This window comes from Temnothorax nylanderi, unplaced genomic scaffold, assembly GCF_030848795.1.
Source record: "Temnothorax nylanderi isolate EJ_2023f unplaced genomic scaffold, tnyl_v1.0 TNYL_tig0119_pilon, whole genome shotgun sequence".
NCBI classification, from domain to species: domain Eukaryota; kingdom Metazoa; phylum Arthropoda; class Insecta; order Hymenoptera; family Formicidae; genus Temnothorax; species Temnothorax nylanderi.
The window spans coordinates 315,072-339,221 of NW_027249181.1; the positions used below are offsets into that span (position 1 = coordinate 315,072).

The 24,150-nt window shown below is 32.9% G+C and overlaps 1 protein-coding gene across 7 annotated transcripts in view; it reads left to right on the forward strand.

The window, feature by feature from the left end:
• LOC139776407 (protein abrupt) overlaps nt 1–22,584 on the forward strand; it is a 103,075-nt gene extending 80,491 nt beyond the window's left edge. For all 7 annotated transcript variants that reach the window (XM_071713018.1, XM_071713017.1, XM_071713014.1 and 4 more), the window contains one exon: nt 427–22,584. In XM_071713018.1, coding sequence (XP_071569119.1) covers nt 427–1,412 — 986 coding nt within the window. In that variant the 3' untranslated portion in view covers nt 1,413–22,584. The remainder of the gene's footprint in view (nt 1–426) is intronic.
• The last annotated feature ends 1,566 nt before the right edge of the window (nt 22,585–24,150 follow it).

Below are 24,150 nucleotides of genomic sequence, written 5' to 3' on the forward strand. Positions count from 1 at the left end.
ATTCTTATAATATTATTGATTACACGACAATCGTGTAATCGATTTTAGAAGGCAAATAGTTAATTTTACATAACTCTCCCTTATCGTATTATCTTTGATATTTTTATATAAGTAGTACTTGTTTGTTTTATCTGCGGTTTTCCATTTTTCTTATTATCTTTCTCAACTCAGTAACATAATATTTTATAGAAAATTTTATAGACAATACAATTCTTTATTTTAATTATTTACAAAAGTAATTTTATATTAATTGATTGTCCTGAAAGAAAGATAAAGGCAGAATAAAATTTAAAATGTCGATGCAAACCAAAATTATCCCTATCGAAAAATCATTGTTAATCAATTGCATATTGGTTAAATAATCCAACAGTTTTTCTTCTATAATGAAATACATAAACATCTCACACGTCTGTCATTTATTTGCAGTAGTCAATCGACGAAGTCTGGATATGATTCGGGTTCGTGCAACGGATCCTAGGCCTTGTCCGAAGTGCGGAAAGATGTATCGTTCAGCACATACATTGCGCACTCATTTGGAAGACAAACACACAGTCTGTCCGGGATACCGCTGTGTCTTGTGCGGCACAGTGGCGAAGTCGCGGAATTCCCTACATTCTCACATGTCGAGACAACATCGGGGCATCAGCACGAAAGACCTTCCAGTTATGCCGATGCCCAGTAAATTCGATCCCGAGTTGGCGTCCCGTCTCTTGGCCAAGGCAGGAGTCAAGGTGAGTCCGGCTGAACTCCGCGCACGGGCCAGTCCAACGGCGTCTCGAAGAAGTGACATGAGGTTGGAACCACCTCGTGCAGGCGCGTCCGAAGCTGACAGCTGCGGCGGTGATGATCCGGAAGATCTTACCGTCCCCCTTAGTCTTAGGTACAGTTCGCCAATTTCGAACACCGTCATTACTAAGGTAAGCGGGAACAGCAACAGTAGCACCAATAGCAAGAATTCGACGCTCGCTGTCAAGTCCTTGGATTCTATGCATGGTAATGGCGACCTCAACATGGCACCACTGCTCCCACACGGCAGCCATCATCCAGGCCACAATACCAGTGCGATTGTTGGACACTCGCCCCTCTTGGACACCTATTTGCAGCTTATTGCAGAGAGCTCTGGTCTATCGACGATAGGACTTAATCCAGAGCATGCGGCCGCCGCAGCAGCTAAGTTGCGTATGAGTATTGAAAAGCACGGCGGTCGTAGCTTGGAGGATTATCCTATGATCGGCAGAGACGAAGGTCGAGGCACTGCAGTTGTCCACGAGGACAGACAGGAATATGGCAGACACAGTGGACTTGTCGACGAAGTGGATTCGTCAGGTGCGGAGGACGACGAGTTTAGCGAGAATGAGGAGCCAGACGTGATAAAGTCAGAAATGTTAAAGTCAGAAGTTAAAAAAGAGTAGCTCCTCCCTCTTAGAATAGCTAATGATTACAAAAGGCATTATCGAAGTTACTGATAATTCTTCGAGATGATCTACGGCAACATAAATTGACGACAATTTATGGTTAATGAAGAAAGAGGAGGTAATATGTGCCAGATCGTCCATCCGAGAAATCGACCGATGATTCTTGTTTCTTATTGCGTGCTATTGTTGCGCGGAATAGTTTGTGAAGTCTATTGGATGTCAGACATGTTTAGAGAGTTAAAAAGTCTCTGAAATATTTTAGAGACCATAGGCCGACCATAAAAACGATGCGTGGACAAGCTTGCTTGTTGGACTAGAGTCACTTAATTGCCACTACGACAAGTAAGCTCTCATATGTATATGTGCAAAACCGTGTACATATGCAAACACATATACGCGCGCGCACACATATATACATACAGACACACACATACGTACACAAGCGCGTAACGCGAAGGAGCACTTACATATATGCCACAAATATTCCATCCATCTACCTCAGTGCACATAATAGATGATAGAACAGACTAAGTCGAATCTCAGTAGATGAAGAGAAGATGAAGTACGCCGTTGGATCGCAGAATAACAATGATCACAAGGTTTGACGATTGCTGCAAGTCTCGAGATATTGAACATGATGATTAGGGAAGGCAATTTTGCCGTTTATTTTCCAAAAGTTTAAGCGACTTAAAAATTGGAAGTGCTAATTAACGATATTTGTTATTATATTATCATTATTATGAATGTTCAATACACGATTAGATATATTACTTGGATTTATAGAAACATTAGACACGCAAAGGACATTTAGCTACTTAAAAATTTTTTTTATTTGGGTAACGCGCGTAGCGATATAATGTCATGCCGTATTTACTAGATGCACCAGATTAACACATTGATATATGAATTATACGTTATTCATACATATGAATGGCACTCAGTTTCATGAAAAATTCTGCAGAAAGCCAAATATTTTTTTCATAATTTATTTTTTTGCTATAAAACATAAAAAAACCATTATTGGACGACAAGACTTTTCACGACAATTTTATGTTATTTTTTATTTAAATGACGATTTATTTAAATGGCCTTCTCGAAAACAAAGTCATTTGTATATGAATGCTTCGTATAACGTGGTGTCAATGTGTTAATAATGTTTAATGCACTTACAACTGTTTCTGCTCGCAAAGAATAAAAAATATTGGTGTGGATCGTAAATATCCACAAGCGGTTGCGAGCGCACCGAGAACCATTATAGACTTTATTCACGATATAAGTACGGTAATAATTATATTTCAGTTTTGCTCCAATTAAATATTCTTCGGTGAAATTTAAATACAATTGTTCACATCATCAGTTTGTTCAAGTTTCGATAATATAATATCATTGAATTTTTTAGATGAATATTTTGTCAGAACAGTACCATATTTTTCTTTAACTTTACGATAATATAATTACCTACGTTAAAGTACTCAAATAGGTAGTTATAAAGTGCATCTACTTTTCAAAAAATGCTTATTTATTTGAATTACAGTTTGTTACAAAGAGAAAATGCATTTTTTGAAACAAGTAACATATCCTCTAAGAAAAATTGGGGAATTCTGCAAAAAGCGTGTACAATTAATAATTTTGCAATTTAATTAAGAAATAGTGTTTTAATACCTGACATATTTAAAGATATATTAGGTATTAAATAACAAAATATATATTTTTAATACTAATTATATAATTTATCAAACGGACAAGTAACGTCATTTTGAAGAAGCTGAAACACAATCATTATATTTGCATAAACTGAAAGATGATTTGAACGGAGCGAGACTGGAGCACAATTAAACCGTTACCATATCAGTAGTGAATAAAGCCTTAATTCGATTATACACACGCGTAAACATCTCGCAACACATTCGATATTTAATGAATTCTTTGGATTCAAAGAGCATTTGTTTTCTTGAGCTAATTTTTTTATTGAATATTCAATATCAGATGAATCCAGAGAATTACTGAAAGAGTACCTCAACCATTTTGACGTCGACTACGTGCGTCGATTTAACTTAATGCGATTGATTTTCACTAAATACGGCGATTGGCGATTTGCTGCTTGTCTCCTGTTTTTTAAGCAATTTAAAAAAGCAAGGGGAAAATTCAATACGGAATGATAATCCCACTTTAGTTTGTCTTTGGCCTTACCCTTTCATCCTATTATCTCCTCTTGCATGCAACATCCCTTTTGGGACAAGTATTTTAAGCTTGCCATGACGTAAGTTAAGTAGTGATTTAAGTTCAGAATATTGATTGTTGTTGATAGGGGGGGAAATACGATAGTTATCATATGTCAGGAATAAAATGTTAGGAATAAAATCGGCGCGGTTTTCGAGATTGTATAATTGCACCAATTAATAACGAAGTATGGCGATTAAACTTATTCCGCGATCTCGCGACGAGAGACTGCTACGTTTAAACGTGAATTGCGTTTTAACACACGGCGTCTCGAACAACGCGACGAATATTTGATTATTCGTTGCTTGTGCGCACGTAATGTTCTTAGCGCGACAGAAACTTTTCTATTATCGCGAGGCGTAGGGAAAAGTTAATTTACCGGATGATTCGCCGCTAAACGCGCACGACACGGTATGTCGTGAAATTGTTCCTACTAATATATATAATTCATAAGTTCATTTCATTGACAACATATATAGATTCTACGTATATGATAATAATAGGAATACACACGCGTATATGTGTATTCTTTATATATGCGTATAAAGAAGGAAAGAGAGAAATCTAGCAATATGTAGCAGCGTGGCGCGGGGTCAAGCGCGAAAATGTTGACAAATTGGTGTTTTCTCTACAGGATAGAATCTTTGCCGTGTTTGTGGTCGATTGTTTAATCAACCGAGCTGCGATTGTGCATCGAATATCTTTGGCCCTTGGTGCATGTCTCAATGTGTGACTTACCACATAAACTTGGTGATCGATCTCTGTGTGTATTTTTCACAAAAAGAGAAGTTTTAACGCCGGGGATTGTAACGTGAGTCAAGCATGAAGCAATTTGGAATTTTTGCATGAAAAATTACCGTAAATTCTAGCATAAAATTCTGCGCAAGAAATTGACCATATTAAAACAACAATATTGTCATGTCTGTATAACGCAGAAAAATTATGAACTATACGGCGATCGCGTATCGCTATTGGACATGAACTTAAAAAAGCATAAAAAATTGAGGAGTCAAATAGAAGTTAATTAAGACTTTAATCGACTATACTGGCAATGATTACAATCGTGGCTGAGGAGATTAAACCCTGGCTGAGGTAATATTTTTCGCAATAAAAATTATTCAATTAAAATGCTTATATTATAAGCATCTAAAATTACATCAATTTTAGAATGACCAGAATCCTTGGTCGAAACGGGGTGACGATTTGTCACGACGATTATAATCATTGCCGGTATAGTCGATTAAAGTCTTAATTAGATTACTTATTGACTGGCGAAGTAAATGTTACTTATTCGGTGCAAATAGAAGTTGTATAAAAAGTTGTATAAAATGTTGTATAAAAAGTCAAGTTATAAAGAGTACTAGCAGCTGTTTAACAATCAAGTCGTTTTAAAACGAATCATAGAAAAAAATAGAGTTACCGCGTTTTATAAATTAAATTCCTTTTAACAAAATCTGTCATTAGCGTTGGTTTTGTAAGTAATACCATGACCGCTGGTTTACAGAAATACCCTACAAACTGTATAGTTTCAGCTACAAAGATTTTATTACTAAGGATCAAGATTGGGTACCGTAGGAGCATGCATATTCTTGCCTTGGTTTTTGAGTTCCATCGCGATAGTGGATTATAATTCAATGTCAGAGAAATATAAAAGATCTTTTATAGATCCCGGCTAGTAACAGTTCGGTTACTAGCTCATAGAATATGGATAGTTATTCCGATTATATTGTCAACACGTATAGAGATTGCTATTCGTTTTAGCTATTCGTCTATATTGATTGTCAATATCAAGCGCGGCTAACAGATTCTGTTACAATCTAATATAATAACATACTAATTAACTTTCGTTTTAGCGGAAACATGCTCACTGCGCGTACTTAAATTTTGTATCTCAATTCGAATTCTAGCTATCAAGTTCTACTAAATGTTGAAACGAAAAATTCAGGAGTACTTTATTATGCTAAAACTATACGAATTATTGCGGGAAACGATTATAGACGATTCTGATATAAAAAGTATCCCGAGAGTCCAGGAGAATAGAAGATGTTGCATTCTTTGTCACTTCTTCCCTTAGAGCGAGAGATGGATCGGCATGTCCGATGTATGAATTCTACGCCGAGTCTCAACGGTGTCATGTATCGTGATTTTCATTGATTTTAGAACACGATTCCTTACAGTGATACCTATTATCAATTCGATATAAAGTCTCCAAATCCGAGAAAACAATGTTATTATAGTATAGGAAAAAAGACGGATGTACCAGGTTTCGTGTAAACTACGAAAAAATAAATATTTTCACAGATTCCAATCCGTTATCTAGAATAGACGATGACGTTCTCGACTAGTTATCGACTAGTTAACTTGGTTTTCCATTTTATATTGAAGAAGTAGCTATTGGAAAATGAAAATTTCAGCCGGAGATAAGAAAAAGATGTTTTCAACCGGGAATGGTTATGGCAATTTCCGTCATGCCTTTTAATCTTTCAATGTTTTTATTATTTTTTAACATTTGACGAAACAGATGTTTGTTGTTGTATAGAAAAGATAATCGCGTCAGATTCAAGAATTAATGCCTATTCATATATTAATGCTGGATGCCTAAAACCTGCTCAAATTGGCCTAATTGGGCTATTGCTAATAATAAACTTAATCCAGCATGGATAGAAATCCTAAGGGATAAGTATGCGATTAGCAAAAGTTCATTCTGAAGGTACATGGTGAAATCGACGGAAGATTGTCGCACCTGAACCTGTTTAATATCTTTGGATTAATCCTGCGACACATGTTTTAATTAGAGAATTATCAGGGGAGGGAAGTCCAAAAATATGAGGTTCCATACACAGTGAGACAGAATCTAAAAAGATGGCAAATTTAGAAAGTTGAACTATTAAATTTCTTTCTTATGTTTACTTTTTTAGTTTTCATAAATACTTACAAAAACTTTACTTATAAAAACTGTACATATTAATTATAATTCTTTACGCGGCATTTTTATTTAAAATCTTTTCAGTGTTATTATAATGGTGATTAAAAATTATATGCATTTAAATATGTCAAAATTGCAATTATAAAGGTAATAATTTACTAGATATTTAAATAATTCTTATTTATTATTTTGTAGCGAAATATATGTGCAATAATAATAAATTAGTTTTCAATTTTTAACCTAATATTTGCAAAAATAAGTCATATATTTTAAGTTAAAAGTATACATTAAAAATGTACATAATGATCCATTTGATGATGATGAAGATAATAATAATAATAATAATAATAATAATAGTAACTTTACTGTACATATTGCATGCTAGATGAATATTGTAAGAGTAAGAAGAGAGAAAAGTGAAAAGTGATTAAAAGAAAAAGGGGAATAAAAATACAAAAAAATTAAAAGATCTGAAAAAAATGTGACGAAGAGTGAAACAATGATTGAAAGAAAAAAGAGAATAAAAAGAGAAAAAAATTAAAAGATCTGAAAAAATGTGACGAAAAGTGAAACGGTGATTAAAAGAAAAAAGAGAATAAAAAGAGAAAAAATTAAAAAAATCTGAAAAAAATGTGACGAAAAGTGAAACGATGATTGAAAGAAAAAAGAGAATAAAAAGAGAAAAAAATTAAAAGATCTGAAAAAAATGTGAAGACTCAGACTGCCCGGCGCTTGACAGTTTTGTCCATTGTATCAAAAATCTTTTGAAATACATCTTTTGGCACCATACTACTCGTTCACTTACGCGGTTACCATCGCGACGAGATAACATATCACACCTCCTAATTATTTGTATACAAATTCAAAAGATCAAATCATCAAAACATCAAAAGATGAAATCCGAATCAGCGTTACGAAATTAGACCACATTATTAATTAGGCACACTATTTTACATAATTAGAAAAACTGATAATTATACCAGTTTTTGGCGCCATTATTTACGATGAATTCTACAACACTGCACAAATCAGCTTTCTGCAAGCAATTTAATTAGCGGATCACAGAAAAAGTCAAGCTATTAAACGTTATATCACTCTATCACTGATTCCAGTTTACATAATAAAAGCAATAAGGATAACGTTGAATACAAAAAGGAATACAGAAAATAAGTATAAAAGAAAGAAAAAGTTAAATTAATTTTATACATTAATAAAAATAAATTTATTTATTTATCCGTAAAAGATAAGTTAATTTATTAGGAATAGGCTGTCTTACGTGCAGTATACGTTTCAAAAGTATTGAAAAAATTTACACATACAAAATATAATGATATATAGAAAACAGAAACTAAATAAAAAGAAGTATTGTGACAAAAGAATAAATACATGAAACAATAAAATGTAAATAACATGAAGCAAATAACATGAAACTGTAAATAACATGAAGCAAATAACATGAAACTGTAAATAACATGAAGCAAATAATAAGAAAAAATAAAGCAAATGACAGAAGAAAAGGTGATCTGGAGCTTTCCTCAGATTTTTATAAAAGTACAAATACATGCGTCTTAACGAGAAAAAAGAAAGAGAGAGAGAAATATTTATGACTGTATATTTATGCTAATACTAATATAAATTTTATAAAAAGAAACTAAAAGGCATTATTGTAAAAAGAAATATACAAAGAGATACAGGAAAACAAAGAAAAAAAGAAGGAAACTGAGTGAGAACGATATGACTGGTGTTAATATCTGATGAACAAAATCGGCTGGAATGTTATAGTCTTTCCAATTTGAAACATATTTCTTTGTATCAAAAAGAAAAGAAGAAAAAGTAAAATACTACGATTAAATATCCAAAAACTGAGTTGGTGAGACAAACAATCTTATGTAATTTTATTTTTTGAGTAAGATTTAAGGAGATTTAAAATTAATTTATAAGAACACATACATACAACAAATATTTTGTATTTTGAAAATCAGTACATATAATGTTCGACTATTAGTATATATTTAAGAAAACGAAAAAATAATCTTGATAATGAGGTTATCCGAGTATAGGATATTCAGATAGAATCAATTCGAAAATATAATCGAAGAGATTAAATTGCACGAAAAAAATTATGTGTAAGAAACAGAATTCTAAATTAAGAAACGCGAAGAAACTGAAACGGATGCCGTCGTAGGCTGCACAAAGCCCACACGGATATACGTACAATATATTTTTCTCAAGGATGTACAATATCCGTATAACATAGCGTGTATCTATGCAGCAAAGTATTTTAGGAAATTTAGGTATTTAAGAAATTTAGGAGAAATAAAAATCGATAACGAAGCAGGTATCGATAACAAAAAAGGAGTATTAGCGGTCTTTGAAAACATTATCGCCCGATATTTAAACGATATCTGATTTTCCGTGATGGTCAAAGACCATCTGGATCATTTCTGGAACGATGTAAATACTAATCAAAACATCTTTCAGTTTATTGATTTTATTCGTTTAATCATTGTGTTCGAAAATTCTGATTAAACAGGATGTTGTTATTATGCTCACATTCGACTATCAGTTTATTAGAATTTAAAATTTGCGAACAAAAATTGATAAAATAAATGATGCTACGAATAGGATAAAGCATGAATAGGGTAAAGCAATGAAATTAAAGAAGAATAATGAAAAAAACTCTCGAGTTATATATATTAATTTTCAAATACAAAATATACAGTAAATATATACAGTATGAAGAGGAGTCACTACGCTCGGATACGAGTAATAGAATGAGGAGGAGGATATACAGTAAACATATACAGTAAATATAATTAATATTCATTTCCGAAGCATAAAGAAAATATAATCAATATTATTAAAATTAAGCTTCGTATTCTTATACACATAAACTTATACACATAAATTAAAATTAAGCTTCGTATTCTTATACATGTGTATAAAATCTAAGTTTTACATCTAATTAAATCTAAGTTTTGGCCAGCTTTTTAGAATTTTGTCCCATTGTGTGTGATGGTTGCACTACATGAGTCGCTAACGGTTACATTTCTTCCCGTTTCAGCGTTCTCAAAATTGTTGTATTGATTATTTGATTAGATAATGAGTGCAGCTAATATCGAGATAAGATATTCTATTGAAAACATAACGTTCGATGCTAGTTCTGAAATTTTCGAGTTTAAATTTATTTATGTAATTAATGTTTATATTCTATGTAATTAATTTTATGGTTTAACAGTTTTATTCTTCCAAAATGAGAAAAAGATGATTTTACATGTCGCAAAGTATGCCGTAAATCTTAATCCTTAATTGACCACTATTAATGCATCCGAATATACATATCTTTTTGGGCTGAATAGTTGGTTCTGGGTGTTATGTAAATAATTTTCAATTTATCACGATCGTGTCCTGTTGAATACAATTATTTCTTCTGCCGTGAAAAGCGAGGCAGACTGCGAGGTTGACAATGCATGTAACTATGCCTTTTATCTTCACAGAATGATATCTATTTCATTGACCCAAAGTGCTAGACTATAGAGAGGATTGAAATTAATAATAAAGTAGATAAAATTGGAATAAGAAGAGGAATAAGGGAGCAATACTCGAAGTATGCTTCTCAACTTTAGCTTTTAAGATAGATCTTTTTAAGGGAACCTAGGATCTTTAAATTAAATTTGTCGCGGAACGCCAAGCGATTGTTTGCCGGAATTTGAAAAGAGCAACATCCGTAAATGATACTCTAGTAGCATCCCAATGAAATTCTAATCTTTTAGAACTTTCGAAATATGTCATTGTCTGTGACTCATTTTCGATGAGATTAAACATGATCAGAGTAAAAGTGTCTACTGAAAGGAAAAGCAGAAAGAAATGTGCTGTGAAGTGAGTAATAATAATTGAAGTAGAGAGTTATAGGCCAGAATTCATAGTCAGATCTTATATTTAAGACCATCTTAAGCACAATCTTGAGACGTTATAAACCAATCACAGAGTATTAGCATCTTAAGACATTACTTAAGATGGTCTTGAAATAAAAACGGACTATGGTCGGTATTTACAGTCAGATCTTATATTTAAGATCGTCTTAAGTTTATCTTTAGATGCTGTACGACTCGTTTCATTGGCTACGGAATATCTAAAGATAAACTTAAGACGATCTTATATATAAGATCTACCTATGAATACGGACTATAGTCTTAAGAGTCTACTATAACATTGTAAAAAGAAACAGACGTTAAGAATTCAACTAGTCGTATAGTCCCGCATCAAATAGTTAAAAGTTGAGAATATGAGCGCCAATACAAATGGAATAAAACTAATCAACGTTATATCTGTTATGTAAAAAAATAATACTTTATTTTTAAATAACTTGGCTTCTTAATTTTACTTCTAGCAAGGGTCATTATCTCGTGAAAACAATTACATTAGTAAAAATGCAAATAAAACGAATGTCGCTAAATTTCGGAATGTTGAAACTTGACATTTTACATGCTGTATACGAATGCAACTGTATACGATCGTAACATTTGTATACGATGCGAGCACGAGAGCCAAACAGCGGGCACGCGTGATGAAATGAAATTGCGCGTATTTATCGCCCGCGCCATGCTGTTCTATGAAAGCGTCCGATATTTTACTATAAATATTGTTGTCAACTGTGACGCTTTCTTTTTTTTTTTTGTAGAGCGCTCGGCTGTAAGACGCGTTCATAATTCGCGATTTATCGAGCTACGAGCAGCATTTTCGAACAGAAATTGAAACGCACGGCGACTCCGTTCTAGATTCATGTTCCCGTAAATCTGGGAATCTCGCATTTTTATTTTGTCCACGGATAATCGCATCTATAGATAATTTTTTCTCGTAAGATAAAGATGCGAGAAAATTTATCGAAGATACGCAAGCAACTTTCGGAAAGAGAGAGAGAGAGAGGAAGGGAAAACGCCGAAATGTCATCAATCGAGAGACGAATCCAGGTTCAATCGGTACAAAGAAACCACTTCTTGCCTTGAAGCTCTCTATTATTATGAAAGAAAGCAGATCATTGTGCGCAGAGTACAAATTTATTCGCGGATTTACTAAACTTTAATGAGCATTGTAAAGATAACAAGTGAAAGCTTAGAGGAAAAGAAGGGAGACGCGAATGCTCACACTTTCCGTTTTCCGTTAAGCATTTTCGTTAAAATAGTCACTTTTGGCGTGGGAAATATGCATGAGAAGAATAACGTTGTCTCTTGATTATGTATACAAAATTTAATATACACGTGAGATTTTTGAAAGTGACCTAAAAGAAGGCTATAGAAAAATTAAGAGACGATAAAAGAAAGGTGAAATTATAACTGCTGCAAAAGGATAGTACTTATATAAATCGAGAAAAACGAGGAAGCCATTCGAAGCAAGAGTAGAACATAATCGATCGTTTTGTACCATTGCAAACTCATAAAAATGTCGACTTTTCCAGTTCAAATTCTTGTTCAGTTGCACGTCATATGATTGCGAGAAGAAAATCTTTGTTTCGGAGAAATAAACCAGAAATTTTAAAACGAGCCGACGATGATAGGCACGATGAATCTGATGCCATCGTCATCATCGCTAATTAATAACGATCTCGTCGAGAGATTTTGTTCATTTTTTAATATTTTCATAACAATAAAGCCGCGACTCGTGCACAAAGGGTTTCGCTTGAATTAGACAGACATACGTAGCAGGCAAGGACATGGATGTGAACATGTGACATGTGCACAGATTATCGTATACGTGCAAGTCATATAACACATACCGTAAAAAATGTTTAATCAACATAAGTCAAAAAACTAACCTTGGATTCATGTGATTATTTTCATATAATCGATTTCTTTATTCATCTTTCATACAAAAATATTAAAATATGACAATTGAAAAGTGAATATTTAGATATATTTTATATATCCGAGATATTATTCGAATATATATTCTTATAAGACACAATAAGAAATGAAGTATCTGAAAGTATTTATTTTTCTAGTCATCTTATTTAAATATTTTTATATGCAAGTGTGAAGTGAAATCAATTTGTGCAAAAAACCCATATTGTTCCACGCAAATATGCAGCAAGTCATAATTACCAAAACTGAAAATCACTCCTACCTCTGATAACGTTATTTTCTCGATTTACGTTGATTAAATATTTTTTTACTTAGCTTAGTAATATCTACTATCGGTCCTCTAAGTCTAAGTTTTTGAACATCTTGTGTATACATATATGTATACATATATATATATATATATATTTATGTATGCATATGTATATATACATACATACATGAATTATACTTATCTGTAGAAATGAGAGGTTGGCGGGGTTTATTTCATTCGCATGGCGAGATGCAAACTTGCTTTTATTCCTGGTTTCTGGTTCTCTTATCATACTTTTCTATGTATTTATATAATTATTTGTATATATACATATATGTATATACACGCATATACATACATATACATATACATATGAAAGAACGTATATGTGATTATTTACATGCGTACATATATATTTATATATCTTTACACGGAATAATCCCGGCTTAACAACCCCGCCATCCTCTTTTAACTTTTTCGCCAGATCAGTCCCTACATTGTCATAGTCCATTGAACATAGTCCGCAATAGTCATCTCGAATAATACCACCAATTACAGTATTGCAATAGCTTTTAGAGACAATCGTGTGCGTAAATTGTATAACGCGCCCGGCCGGCGCTTTCAATTGACATCTCGGCAAAATTATCGCAATTGTTACGCAAGAGCACTCGCTAATTTTCCGCTGACGTAGTTTCATATGAAAGTGTGTGAAAGACGCATACTCAATCTTTTTAATGAATTTATATAATCCTCAAAAGATATACTGTTATAAAATCGATCCTCTTAAAAGCGATAATTAGGAATATATAAATTTTGCATTAATTTTATCAAAACCGTTCTAAGCATAAAAATGTCATTTAATTAATAATATTTACGTGATATTTACAAATGATTGAATATTTATTAAAGAATGGAAACATTTGAGGGGTTAAAAGATTGAAATTATTTCAATTGCGTTAATTAATTCGGTCACAATGCAGATTGAAATGTTTAATCATCGGAAATAATTTCAACTATCTTACCCACTAAATATACACAGTAGAATGAAATTTTGAATGCTATGAAGGATACAATAACATATGTCAATAAAGCCACACATACGGACAGATTTAATATCTAGTTTTGCAATAATTGGCTGCAGTTTTAATCTTATTAAATCTTGAGGAATTAGTTCCGACAGTTTTCCGAAATAAAATTTTAATTCAACTCCTTTGTGATATTCCGATTTTATTCAACAATGGTATATTTAATTCAGCATTGCAGCTATGCAAATAGCTGATTCTTTTGTAGCTTTCGAGGATCGATCGTTCCCAAAGAGACACACTGTATGGAAATGCTTCTACCGCGGTCTGCCGTCCCTTTTAGTCTTTTCCAGAGGGTAGCGGTGGACCGTTGCGGAGTTTTCGCATTATATGTGAGTAGGAAGATAAGAGCGAATGTTAATGCACGGCGAGAAACGACAGCGATATCGGTAACGACCGAGGTCCCGCGCGAGGCTGTCGCGCCGATAATAACGCGCGAGTTGGAAGCTCGTAAAAGCCTCCGGCCGAATCGGTTGCCTCGAATGCTCTCGCGCGGTTCGCTTCGTGATTATAAAAGCGGATTAACGATGCCGTAAACGCAGTGAGCCTTTCATGAATGGTCTGAACGCCGCCGCCGTTCGTTCAAGCGAGTTGCGTCCGCACTCTCCCTTCATGTGAAATGCAAATGCGCAGCTGTAGCGAATAATTTTCGCTGCGGTGACACTCGGAATTGCGAGCGAACGTCACCGCCGATGTCTGAGCGGGTGCGAAAAATCTTTGGCTGATGTCTTTCGTAAATATTTGAAACATTATCAACTTGATCGAGTTAGCTCGTTTTTGCGAAGGTTGCAGCATAAATGCTAATCTGATTTAAAATCTTTTCACAAATAATTGCGAAACTGTAAATCTTTCGCAGAGAATGCAATAACATTTGTGTACATTTTACACTATTTTAATCTGCATTCTTTCATATACATGGTTACAAAAAAATTATTTATGAACTATAATAATGGAAATACTTTGTTTTCATAAAAAAACAATAAAACTTTGTTTATATAAAAAAAACTATAAAAATTGTTGAAACTATAAAAAATTATTTATAAATTATAATAATGGATATATTTTGTTTTTCTTATATATTTGTCTCCTTTAAATTTTTGATTGCAATCATAAAGTGTGCTCGACTAACGTGAACACAATGACGTGCGTTTCTACGTTTGCACAAGACGCATTAGACCTACAAGATTATGACGCGAAATTTGTCTCTTGAGTTCAATATGGAAAATGAAATGGAAAACTTGTAACGATAAACTGTTAACGAGCAACAGCGTTGCGCAATTGCGAAGATATTCGAGATGTCCTCGCGTATAGCAGGATAAGCAATCACTATCACCGCTTTGTTTAGTGTATCCTTTTCGACGTTCTTTTTTTTAATGATAAACTGAGGATATCGATGAGGGCATAAAGACGATCGGTGCATAATTAGTCATTGCTATCTTCATGCAACGTGCAGTTTGCCACCCCGCCTGCATTGTCTTCAGAAAGTCTGCCGGCTGATGAGAGAAGTTCAGATAAACCAACGAGTTTTTTGACAATAAAACTCGATGAATTACGACCGGATCTTGTCGCCTGGTACGAGCCTAGTATCGTGGCTGCGTTATGCTGTAGGCAATTGCAGGATAGGCAAGAAGTGCATACGAGCGCACGGCCGGGAACGATCCGCCGTCTCAGGTACTTAATAATCGACACGATGTAATAATGCATTATGTAAATGTAATAACAAACTCAGGAAATCTGAAGCAGCCAGGCCGTGATACTATACTTATAGACTACTACTACTACTACTACTGCTACTACTACTACTACTACTACTACTACTACTACGGTACTATTACTGCGGGTGTGATTCTTACGTTAATCCGACCTAAGCGATTCGCGCCTCACAGCTTACTCTGTTTTGTTTCGTTTGTTTCTTGTTTGTTATGCGATTTTACACTGGCAAGTGGCGAAACATTTGTACATTGTATGCTTCGGCGCGCGTGCAAATCCGTTTCCGATTATCTTTATTTCATTGACAAATGCAACAGAAAGTTGTACGAACAAAGAAAGTAAATTAAACTGCTTTAAATGTTACTGTTTTAACTCGCAATATTTTGCGATAAATCAAATTTATTTTTAATGTTTTTTTTTAATTTTTTAAAATATTTTTTGAAGAGTTTTTATTTCTCGCGAAAGTAATAATATTTTATGTGATTTAAGTTTATATTTCATGATTAACCATTCATCATCCATATGGGGCTTTAAGTCCCATATGGATGATAAAAGGTTAATTGTTTGCAAGAATTTATTTTCTTATTTCAATCAAAATGTATTTTAGTTTCTACGTGAGTCTAAATAATGACCAGTAAAGTAATGTTAAAATCCATTTAAAAGACGCAATTTACTTCTGCGACATATTAAACTCTTTTTGCGTTGGGGGATAAGTCGAAACGAATTTTTGCGTGCGCACGACAAGAAAGAAATAATTGTGAAATCACCATAGCTACCTCCATGTTATTAAATATCAATCTTTTCCGCGTTATTACTCATGCTCACACATACATGGCATATATTATTTTATAAAAATTCGCGTGTTAACTGCGAATTGACGTCTTCTCTGTGTGGAAATAAGATATATATATACATATATATTATATATATTATATAAATATGTATACACGATATTTTACACATAGTCATGCGTGGGATAATATAGCTTCCAGGATTTAAGTTAAGAGATTGCCTCCTTGCATGGAACAGTCGAGCGAGCGTAAATAATAATAATTAATAACGAACAAACAGATTATACAGTCATTAGTTAATAATAATGGATAATAAGAACCAACATAAAGGAGAGGTGCGCGAATGAAATCGTTATTTCCGGAACATTAATCTGAAATAATTAGATTATACGGTAATTTATAAATTTCTGCGATTAATTCGCGGTTTCTTTTGGAAAATTGTGTGATAATTTGATCATATATAAAATAGAATGTTGATCTTTATAATAAAAATGTACTATGTAACAAGAGAGGAACAATCTTCCTACTTAATTTTTTTGTACTTTAGAATGCTAACAATTATTTTAAACATTTGTGTACTTGCTATTCATCATTTGTGCTCTGTTACATTTTATATAACTGTCATAAATTACATAAACACTGTTATTAAAGAAATGATCTCTTTGTGCTTTACGCGTGCATTGTCCAGTTTCCATCATTTATCATCAATGTAATTTTTATCAACTTTTATTTTATTAACAGCCGATGTTACGATTTGTATTTTATTCGTTTCTGGTCATATAATCCTTCGGCATTATGTACGTAAAATTATATCAGTGCTTAATAATGCCAATTATCTTATAGCTTTCTAGAAAAGAGCTTTTCAGTTACGAATCCATACGTGCGAATGATCAAAGTATCGTCCGCATTTTTTAAACAATCGCAGAATTAATCGAAACAATCGCGTATCACGAAAGAAAAAGTAAAAACGAACTACCTCAACCCCACGAAAAGTTATTATGGGATGCCTGTATACACTGCTGAACAAGACGATAAAACTTCTCATTAATTTTTCATATAAATATATCGTCGATTGAAAACTTTCCGCACTTCAAAGCGATTGTTTTCTATACATCAACTACAATTAAAATGTCTTTTTGCTGCAGATCTCCTGACATTAGCTGACAAATACTGCAAAAAAGATCTCGAGAAAGATTGTATTCGAATGATAAATCACTATATCAAACGTAATCTTTATTCACAAGATGGCAAATTACTACATGTATAATATCAATTAAAGAATTGGAGGAATAAAAGTTTAAAGAGTTATTACAATTAATAACAAATAGTTTTAATTTATTATTTACTTAAAGTTTTACTTATTATTTCCACAAAAGTTTTACATTAGCATTCTCACGATGCTTTATCATTTTGTTCAGTTGTGTATATCTTTATGTGCACTCACACACCGTGTGTGTGTGCGTGTGTATACATCTTGTTCCGAGATGTATGACGATGCACTGCCAAACACCGCCGCTCGACTGCTCTATGATTGACAGTGCTGAATTCCAAAATCGCAATGCAATATGTTGTACTTACAGCCGTTCTTACAGGTCGTGACAACGGTTAGTGATTTTTAAAATCTGATACGATGTAGAACGAAGAAATCGCGTGAATGTGCAGACCGAAAAAGGGGGAGAAAAAGAGAATAAAAAAGAAGATAGGGAGACTGTGAGTTATCTGAGAGAGGATAAAATTGCAAAAGTGACTGTGCGAATGCGTAAATATTGTACTTTACACGCCCGGATGGCAATCATGACGTTAATATATATTATATCTAATATATATAGATGCATAGAACTATACATTAGAGAATAAGAAAAGGCAAAGAACATACATCTATACCTATACGTGATATTTTATGACCTACGCAACTAATCAGGGACATGTTATATAATAATATGACATAGAGCATATAAGCAGTGAATCTTTTCTAGTAACAGAGGCCAACACTTCCTAATTTATTTTGTGACTTGTGTTTGGTATGAGAATTTTTTTGTGGAAGTAACGAGCGTGCAATCTCGACGTACTCGGTGTCACGACGATCTCTCTAATAATTTTTTGCAACTTTATCCACTTAACGTTATACAAAACATAATTAATATTTTGTTACTGCAGCGATTCTATCGGCATTTGACCAAACAGACAAATGTCGGAATTTAAATCACGAATATTGCTTACTATCGTCCACGTGTAATTAGGAGGAGCTAAATCGGAACGGAAACCCGTAGCAATAAAAGCGCACAAGTATATTGTCATAAAACTAAGAATATAGATATTAAAGTAATAAACACCAAAATCTACATTCTCACTGTGCGTTTTCATGTACGTAAAGAATTTCGCTGATCACAAAATCTTTCAGCCAATTCTAATGGAAACAGACATTTAATATCTTTCTTTTTCTCTCTCGCAAAATCGGTATTATTTTCTAGCATTTTATTTTAGTTTTTTTAAAACCATTTAAAAATTCCATTTCGCTCTAGCTTCCCCTATTTAACGTTGTCGAAACTTATTGAATTACCTTCAAGCGTATCTTCGAACTTCAGTAAAATCTTATATACCCTTGGTTTTAACACTTTTGGCATATTCACTATGATTAAACTTTATCGAACTTATCACCCATAAAACATTATTGACTCGCTTCATTATCGTTATCGGCGACTAGATAGGTACGTAAGAAGTGAAAAACTCAGCACGGAAAGTAGTTACTGCGATCTTTCTTTGGAGTACTTGTTCGAGAGTAATCCACCAGTCTCTGTCATCATTATATCGCTAACTACCATTAAAAGCCACTTTTAGTAACGTCATTTTTATTAGAGACTACTTTCGTTAGTAATTTGTTAGTTTACTTCATTTAATACATTTATGTTTCTTTCTTTTTAATACCGTCATTTAAGTATTAATATTCGTCATTATTATTACTTGCGTTCATTTCTTTCTCTTTTTTATTTTTTCTAGCAGCTTCGATAAATGTAAGGAAGTGCGTCTGTCTCGCAGCTGGAAGGAAAACGTCGGCGATATTATTAACGCGCGTATTCATTCGGAAAAACGGGTTTCCTTTTTTATTATTTTTTTTTCCTTTTCTCCGGCATTTCGATATCGACTTTTCGTCGCGGCCTTCCTACTCACCGAGATAGACGTAATCGTTAGGTCTACTGTACACAAACGTGCCAGTACATACGTACAATATATCCTCGAGACTCCGGAATTTCCACTCTCTATTAGCGTCCAATTTATTTTGTAAATATCATATGCTGTATTTAAGTCAAACAATTCTCCGGAGTTTTTTGTGCCTATACCTATATAATTTGATGCATCGCATTGTTCTCGTTATTATTAGTTATTATTATTAGTTTAAGTTTTACCGCCTCTATTAGCGTGTAAGCTTTCATGTTGAATTACTTGCCAATCTATATGTGAATCAAAATAAATATGTTAGAAAAGAAAATATAATAACAGTGTCCATTTATGTTTTGTATATTTATTTTATTTCCTTTTCTGTTCGCGCTTTGTAAGTATAGCTGTTTTCAAATTTGCGAAAAAGATTGTAATTAAAACATTTTGGGAATAATTTGACGGGTAGTGCAATATGCGAAATTTATTTTATTTATTTTTTACGCAATTTATTTTTTTGCGAATAACGATGGACAACAGAAATTTATTTGGAGATTGAGTTGTCAATATTAATAATAAACAGAAATTTATTTATTTCACTGCTTTTTTTATCGTTTTTCCTATTATATTTATAATATTTTTGAAAATTATTTTATTCAAGGATTAACTAATAATTGTTTCCAATTTGCGCTCTGTGTACGTCGAGATTCACAATTCTCCATATATTTAATAATCCATATTTAATAAAATCAGGGATTCACCGAAATCATACGGAAGTCTCGATCAAAGTACAAAATTAACCATAAATAGTTATATGTAGCAACAGGAAAAGGAAGCATCTGCAAAATGCTCGTACTTGAAAAATGTTTTATTCAGTAGGAGGTTTCCAGTTTCCATGGATATTTCGAGATTTGATATCGAGCGATTAAAAGAGACCTTCCGAGAAAGTAGGAGAAAAGTGAAATTACCGGACATCGTCAGATGAGAACAGATCTCCAGCATGTTGAGTCTGCTAATTTTCAGAGATACGATTATATTTAAGCGATTGCGAAGATAGTCGATGAACGAGAAACGCTATCCTCGCCATCATTAGAAATTTATCGACGTTACAGCGTCAAGAAACAAACAATCGAAGGACAAATTGCTCGGCAATTTTTTTACTTCGATGCGTAGCGTGAAAATAATAATGTATACTGTAAAATAACTTGACATTTAAGGAAAAAGAAAAATATATAGAGCGTATATCCCGTAATTAATTATAGGTAGATATCTTACGTAATGTTATTATTAATCACGTTTAACGTGTGTTGAGTTGATCGCGGATTATCCAACGTAAATGGAAAACGGAACTGGCGCGTGCAAAATTAAGGTTCGCATTAAACACAGCCATCGTTTATGGATGATTAATTAGCAGTCACGTATTTCTACATTAATAAATCTAAATACTATCGAAATATTCGCCAATGTCCGAGGTAAATATTTAAAAATTGACCAATAAAAAATCATACAACACCCAAATTTTTATGGACAATTATATTTTTAAATTTTTCTAAATACGTAATTCTGTAATTTCTCTTCTGTTAACTCTCATCGCGTGCAGATTTTTATTCAATGGCTGACAAATGGCTGTAATCTTTAACGTGAATTTATTGTCGTGGCGAAGAATAACGCTTCGGAGATCTCGAGCATCCGACGCGACGCCGTGAGAGAAAAGCTCGGCTTTAATACGGATGCGCGCGACGTTTTCATCGATTCGACGTCGCGTATTTCACGTACAGCGCGAGCAAGCATTTCTTTGATAGTAACGAATTATCCTGTATTGCCACCGCGTCGACGGATAAAGCCCCGTACAAACAACAGCAATTTTTCCCCCATTGACGCAAAAGCCTGTACGCTTGTCTTTTTTTTTATGACGGAAGCAACTAATTAGTTCCTTTTGTCTCGAGATAAACGCTATCAATGAAATTTTGTAACGTGCCTTTCTTTTGTATGTCGCCATTCTCGTAATCGTCATAAGATTTAGGAGCTCGTGCGTTGCGTTGCTCGGTGCCTTCTTACGGCCTGTTTGTACGCAAACTGCACCATGTATTCGTCCAAGCATTTTACTCGCCGATGAAAGCTCCATTTGCGACAAGTCACATGTTAAAATTCCATATCTAATATTTATATTGAATATTAAAAGGACATTTTCATTTTCATTGAAGACATTAACTGCCTACTCTGAACGATATCTTCACAATATCTTTTATATCACACAACTTCTAAATACACTTGAGTATTCGTAATATTAACGAAAAAGTATTAATATAATAATAAGATATGTTATGTCACCGATATTATTAGGCAATTAACTTGTTCTATATTGCAGTTTGAAGTTGATATACGAATTTGTAACATTTTTTTACTATTTTCAAGATTTTACAATTTTCTAAAGAGTAATAGCTTATATATGTAAAACCAAATTGCGATTTGAATTCTTTTAGGTTTTATCACATCTGGATAGCAGACGATTAAAAAAAATCTGGTATTCTTAAAATTATATATAGTTATAAGAACTTGCAAGTAAAAGGAGGTAAAAATAATTAAACGGCGCATAATTGGATATTTGAGAGAACGGACGAACAAGGTACATCAGGCGATCACAGTTCCTATTTTGCCCTCTTGCATACATTAATAAAGGGCACTACGTATATATACATAGAAATGAATATGCAAAGAAAGATGTATAACTATATTTAGATGTTAAGCGCCGACGAGTATACAATAAATTTAGATTGATATATCATATTGTAAACGGAGATAGTATACGGAAATAGAATTATGGTAAACCGTATATGTATACACGTGTACTCTATATGATGTAGACGAGCAATTAAATAGCGAGATAAAGTTCATTTTTTTATAAGGAAGCATCGTACGAATGATTTTGAAATTTTTGGTGAAGATCTGTCCCTTCATCGTCGAGCGAACATGTGCTTTCTAAAATTTAACCTTTACAATTGTTTTGTTACGCATCCGCCTTTATGGCGGATATAAAGTTTCTATCCTCTCTTTCTGTTACTGTTGTTATTTTTATAAAATAAGTTATGACCGATAATATAGTGTTTTAAATAGACCTTTGTATATATACGAGTTATATTGTAGAAAAAAGGCATAATAATAAAATTCATAGAATGTAATTGCAAAGGTTTTGCATAATTATTATCCTCGTAACTTTAATACTAGTAAATTAAAAACAATAGAATAATTTTAATGGTATTAGGTTTACAACTGTATTGTTATAAATACTAACAATTAGTCAAAATTAATGATTATTTTTATTCATCACTTTATTCATATGTGTAATAAATATACGTTTTTTTGGTAAATAAATAACTTATAGATTTTTTATTGAAAACAATTAATTACCGACAGAGTCGACATGCGTCGACAAAATAGCAAACGGAAGAAATGTATTTCCTACAGTCAACATCAAAACTTTATCTTCTGAAGATATTTAAACCGTATGAAGTATTAATTATATGTAATGAAATAAGTTTTATTTTTACATTTACAATGTTCTCTGTTTTGTAATATTTAATAAAATAGTTTTATATTCTAACAACTTGTCTTTAGAACCATTTCTCGGCATGTCTGTATAACTTATAGAAGATAATTTACTAGCTGTTGATGTAAAAGAAATAATACATTTATAATTTTCCATTGATAATATTGCAATAAAATCCTATTAATTTTGCAATTAAGTTCCAAAATATTTTCAAGAATTTTCTGCTGTATGTTTGGAGTAAAATACTCTGAAGATAAAAGGTAATGAAATAAGAGAAATACTAGTCCAGCGTCAGGCAAATTCAATTACTATGAGTTATTTGTTACTTCGGTCGGTATTTATAGTCAGTTTTTATATTTAAGACCGTTTTAAGCAGTCTTAAGACGTTATAAATCAATCACAGAGCCATAATGGCATTTTAAGACATTACCTAAGAAAGACTTGAAATATAAGAACAGACTATGAATTACGGACTATTACGGGCCTTTATAAATTTTTATGTTAGGTCTAAAGTATTATTTTTGTTTTACTGTTGTTTATTAAAAATTCCTAACATATATATATAATAGGGAAAAAAGGTAAGAAATGATGTAACACACCCGACGATGAAACTTACACGCGATAAAAATGATCGTATGAGTAATAGTCATTTGTGTTACTTTTTACAACCTTTGTTTTACCAATGATAGTCAGTTGTTGTCTATTATGCCTAGAGAGAAAAGACTTGTCTACTAGTACATCACGTACATGCAAATTTTAGCCCACTTAACTCACTGCGCTGGGAGAACGAATCACATTCGTGACATACGATTTAACAACAGCATGTGCTGGTGATGCACAATGAATTTTCTCTACAATCATAAATTGTGATTTTAAGAAACCATATTATCTTTTATAACCAGGTTTTTCTAAAATTTTATATCCTTATTCTACGTATTATTTAATCCAATATATATCTATAATATCTAATGAACTTTGAAAACACAAAAATTGCTCTTGAATTAGACGTTGCATAAACGTGGATAAATTCATAAATATTACCTTTCATTATGTTACATATGAACAATACATTTATTAAAATAAAATCTGCGATTAACTCAAACACAAATACAAACGGGATGTGGTGAGTTCCGTGTGAAAGAGGTCGACTCGTATTTTAACAAATGTATTGTTTATATTAATATAATGAAAGGTAATA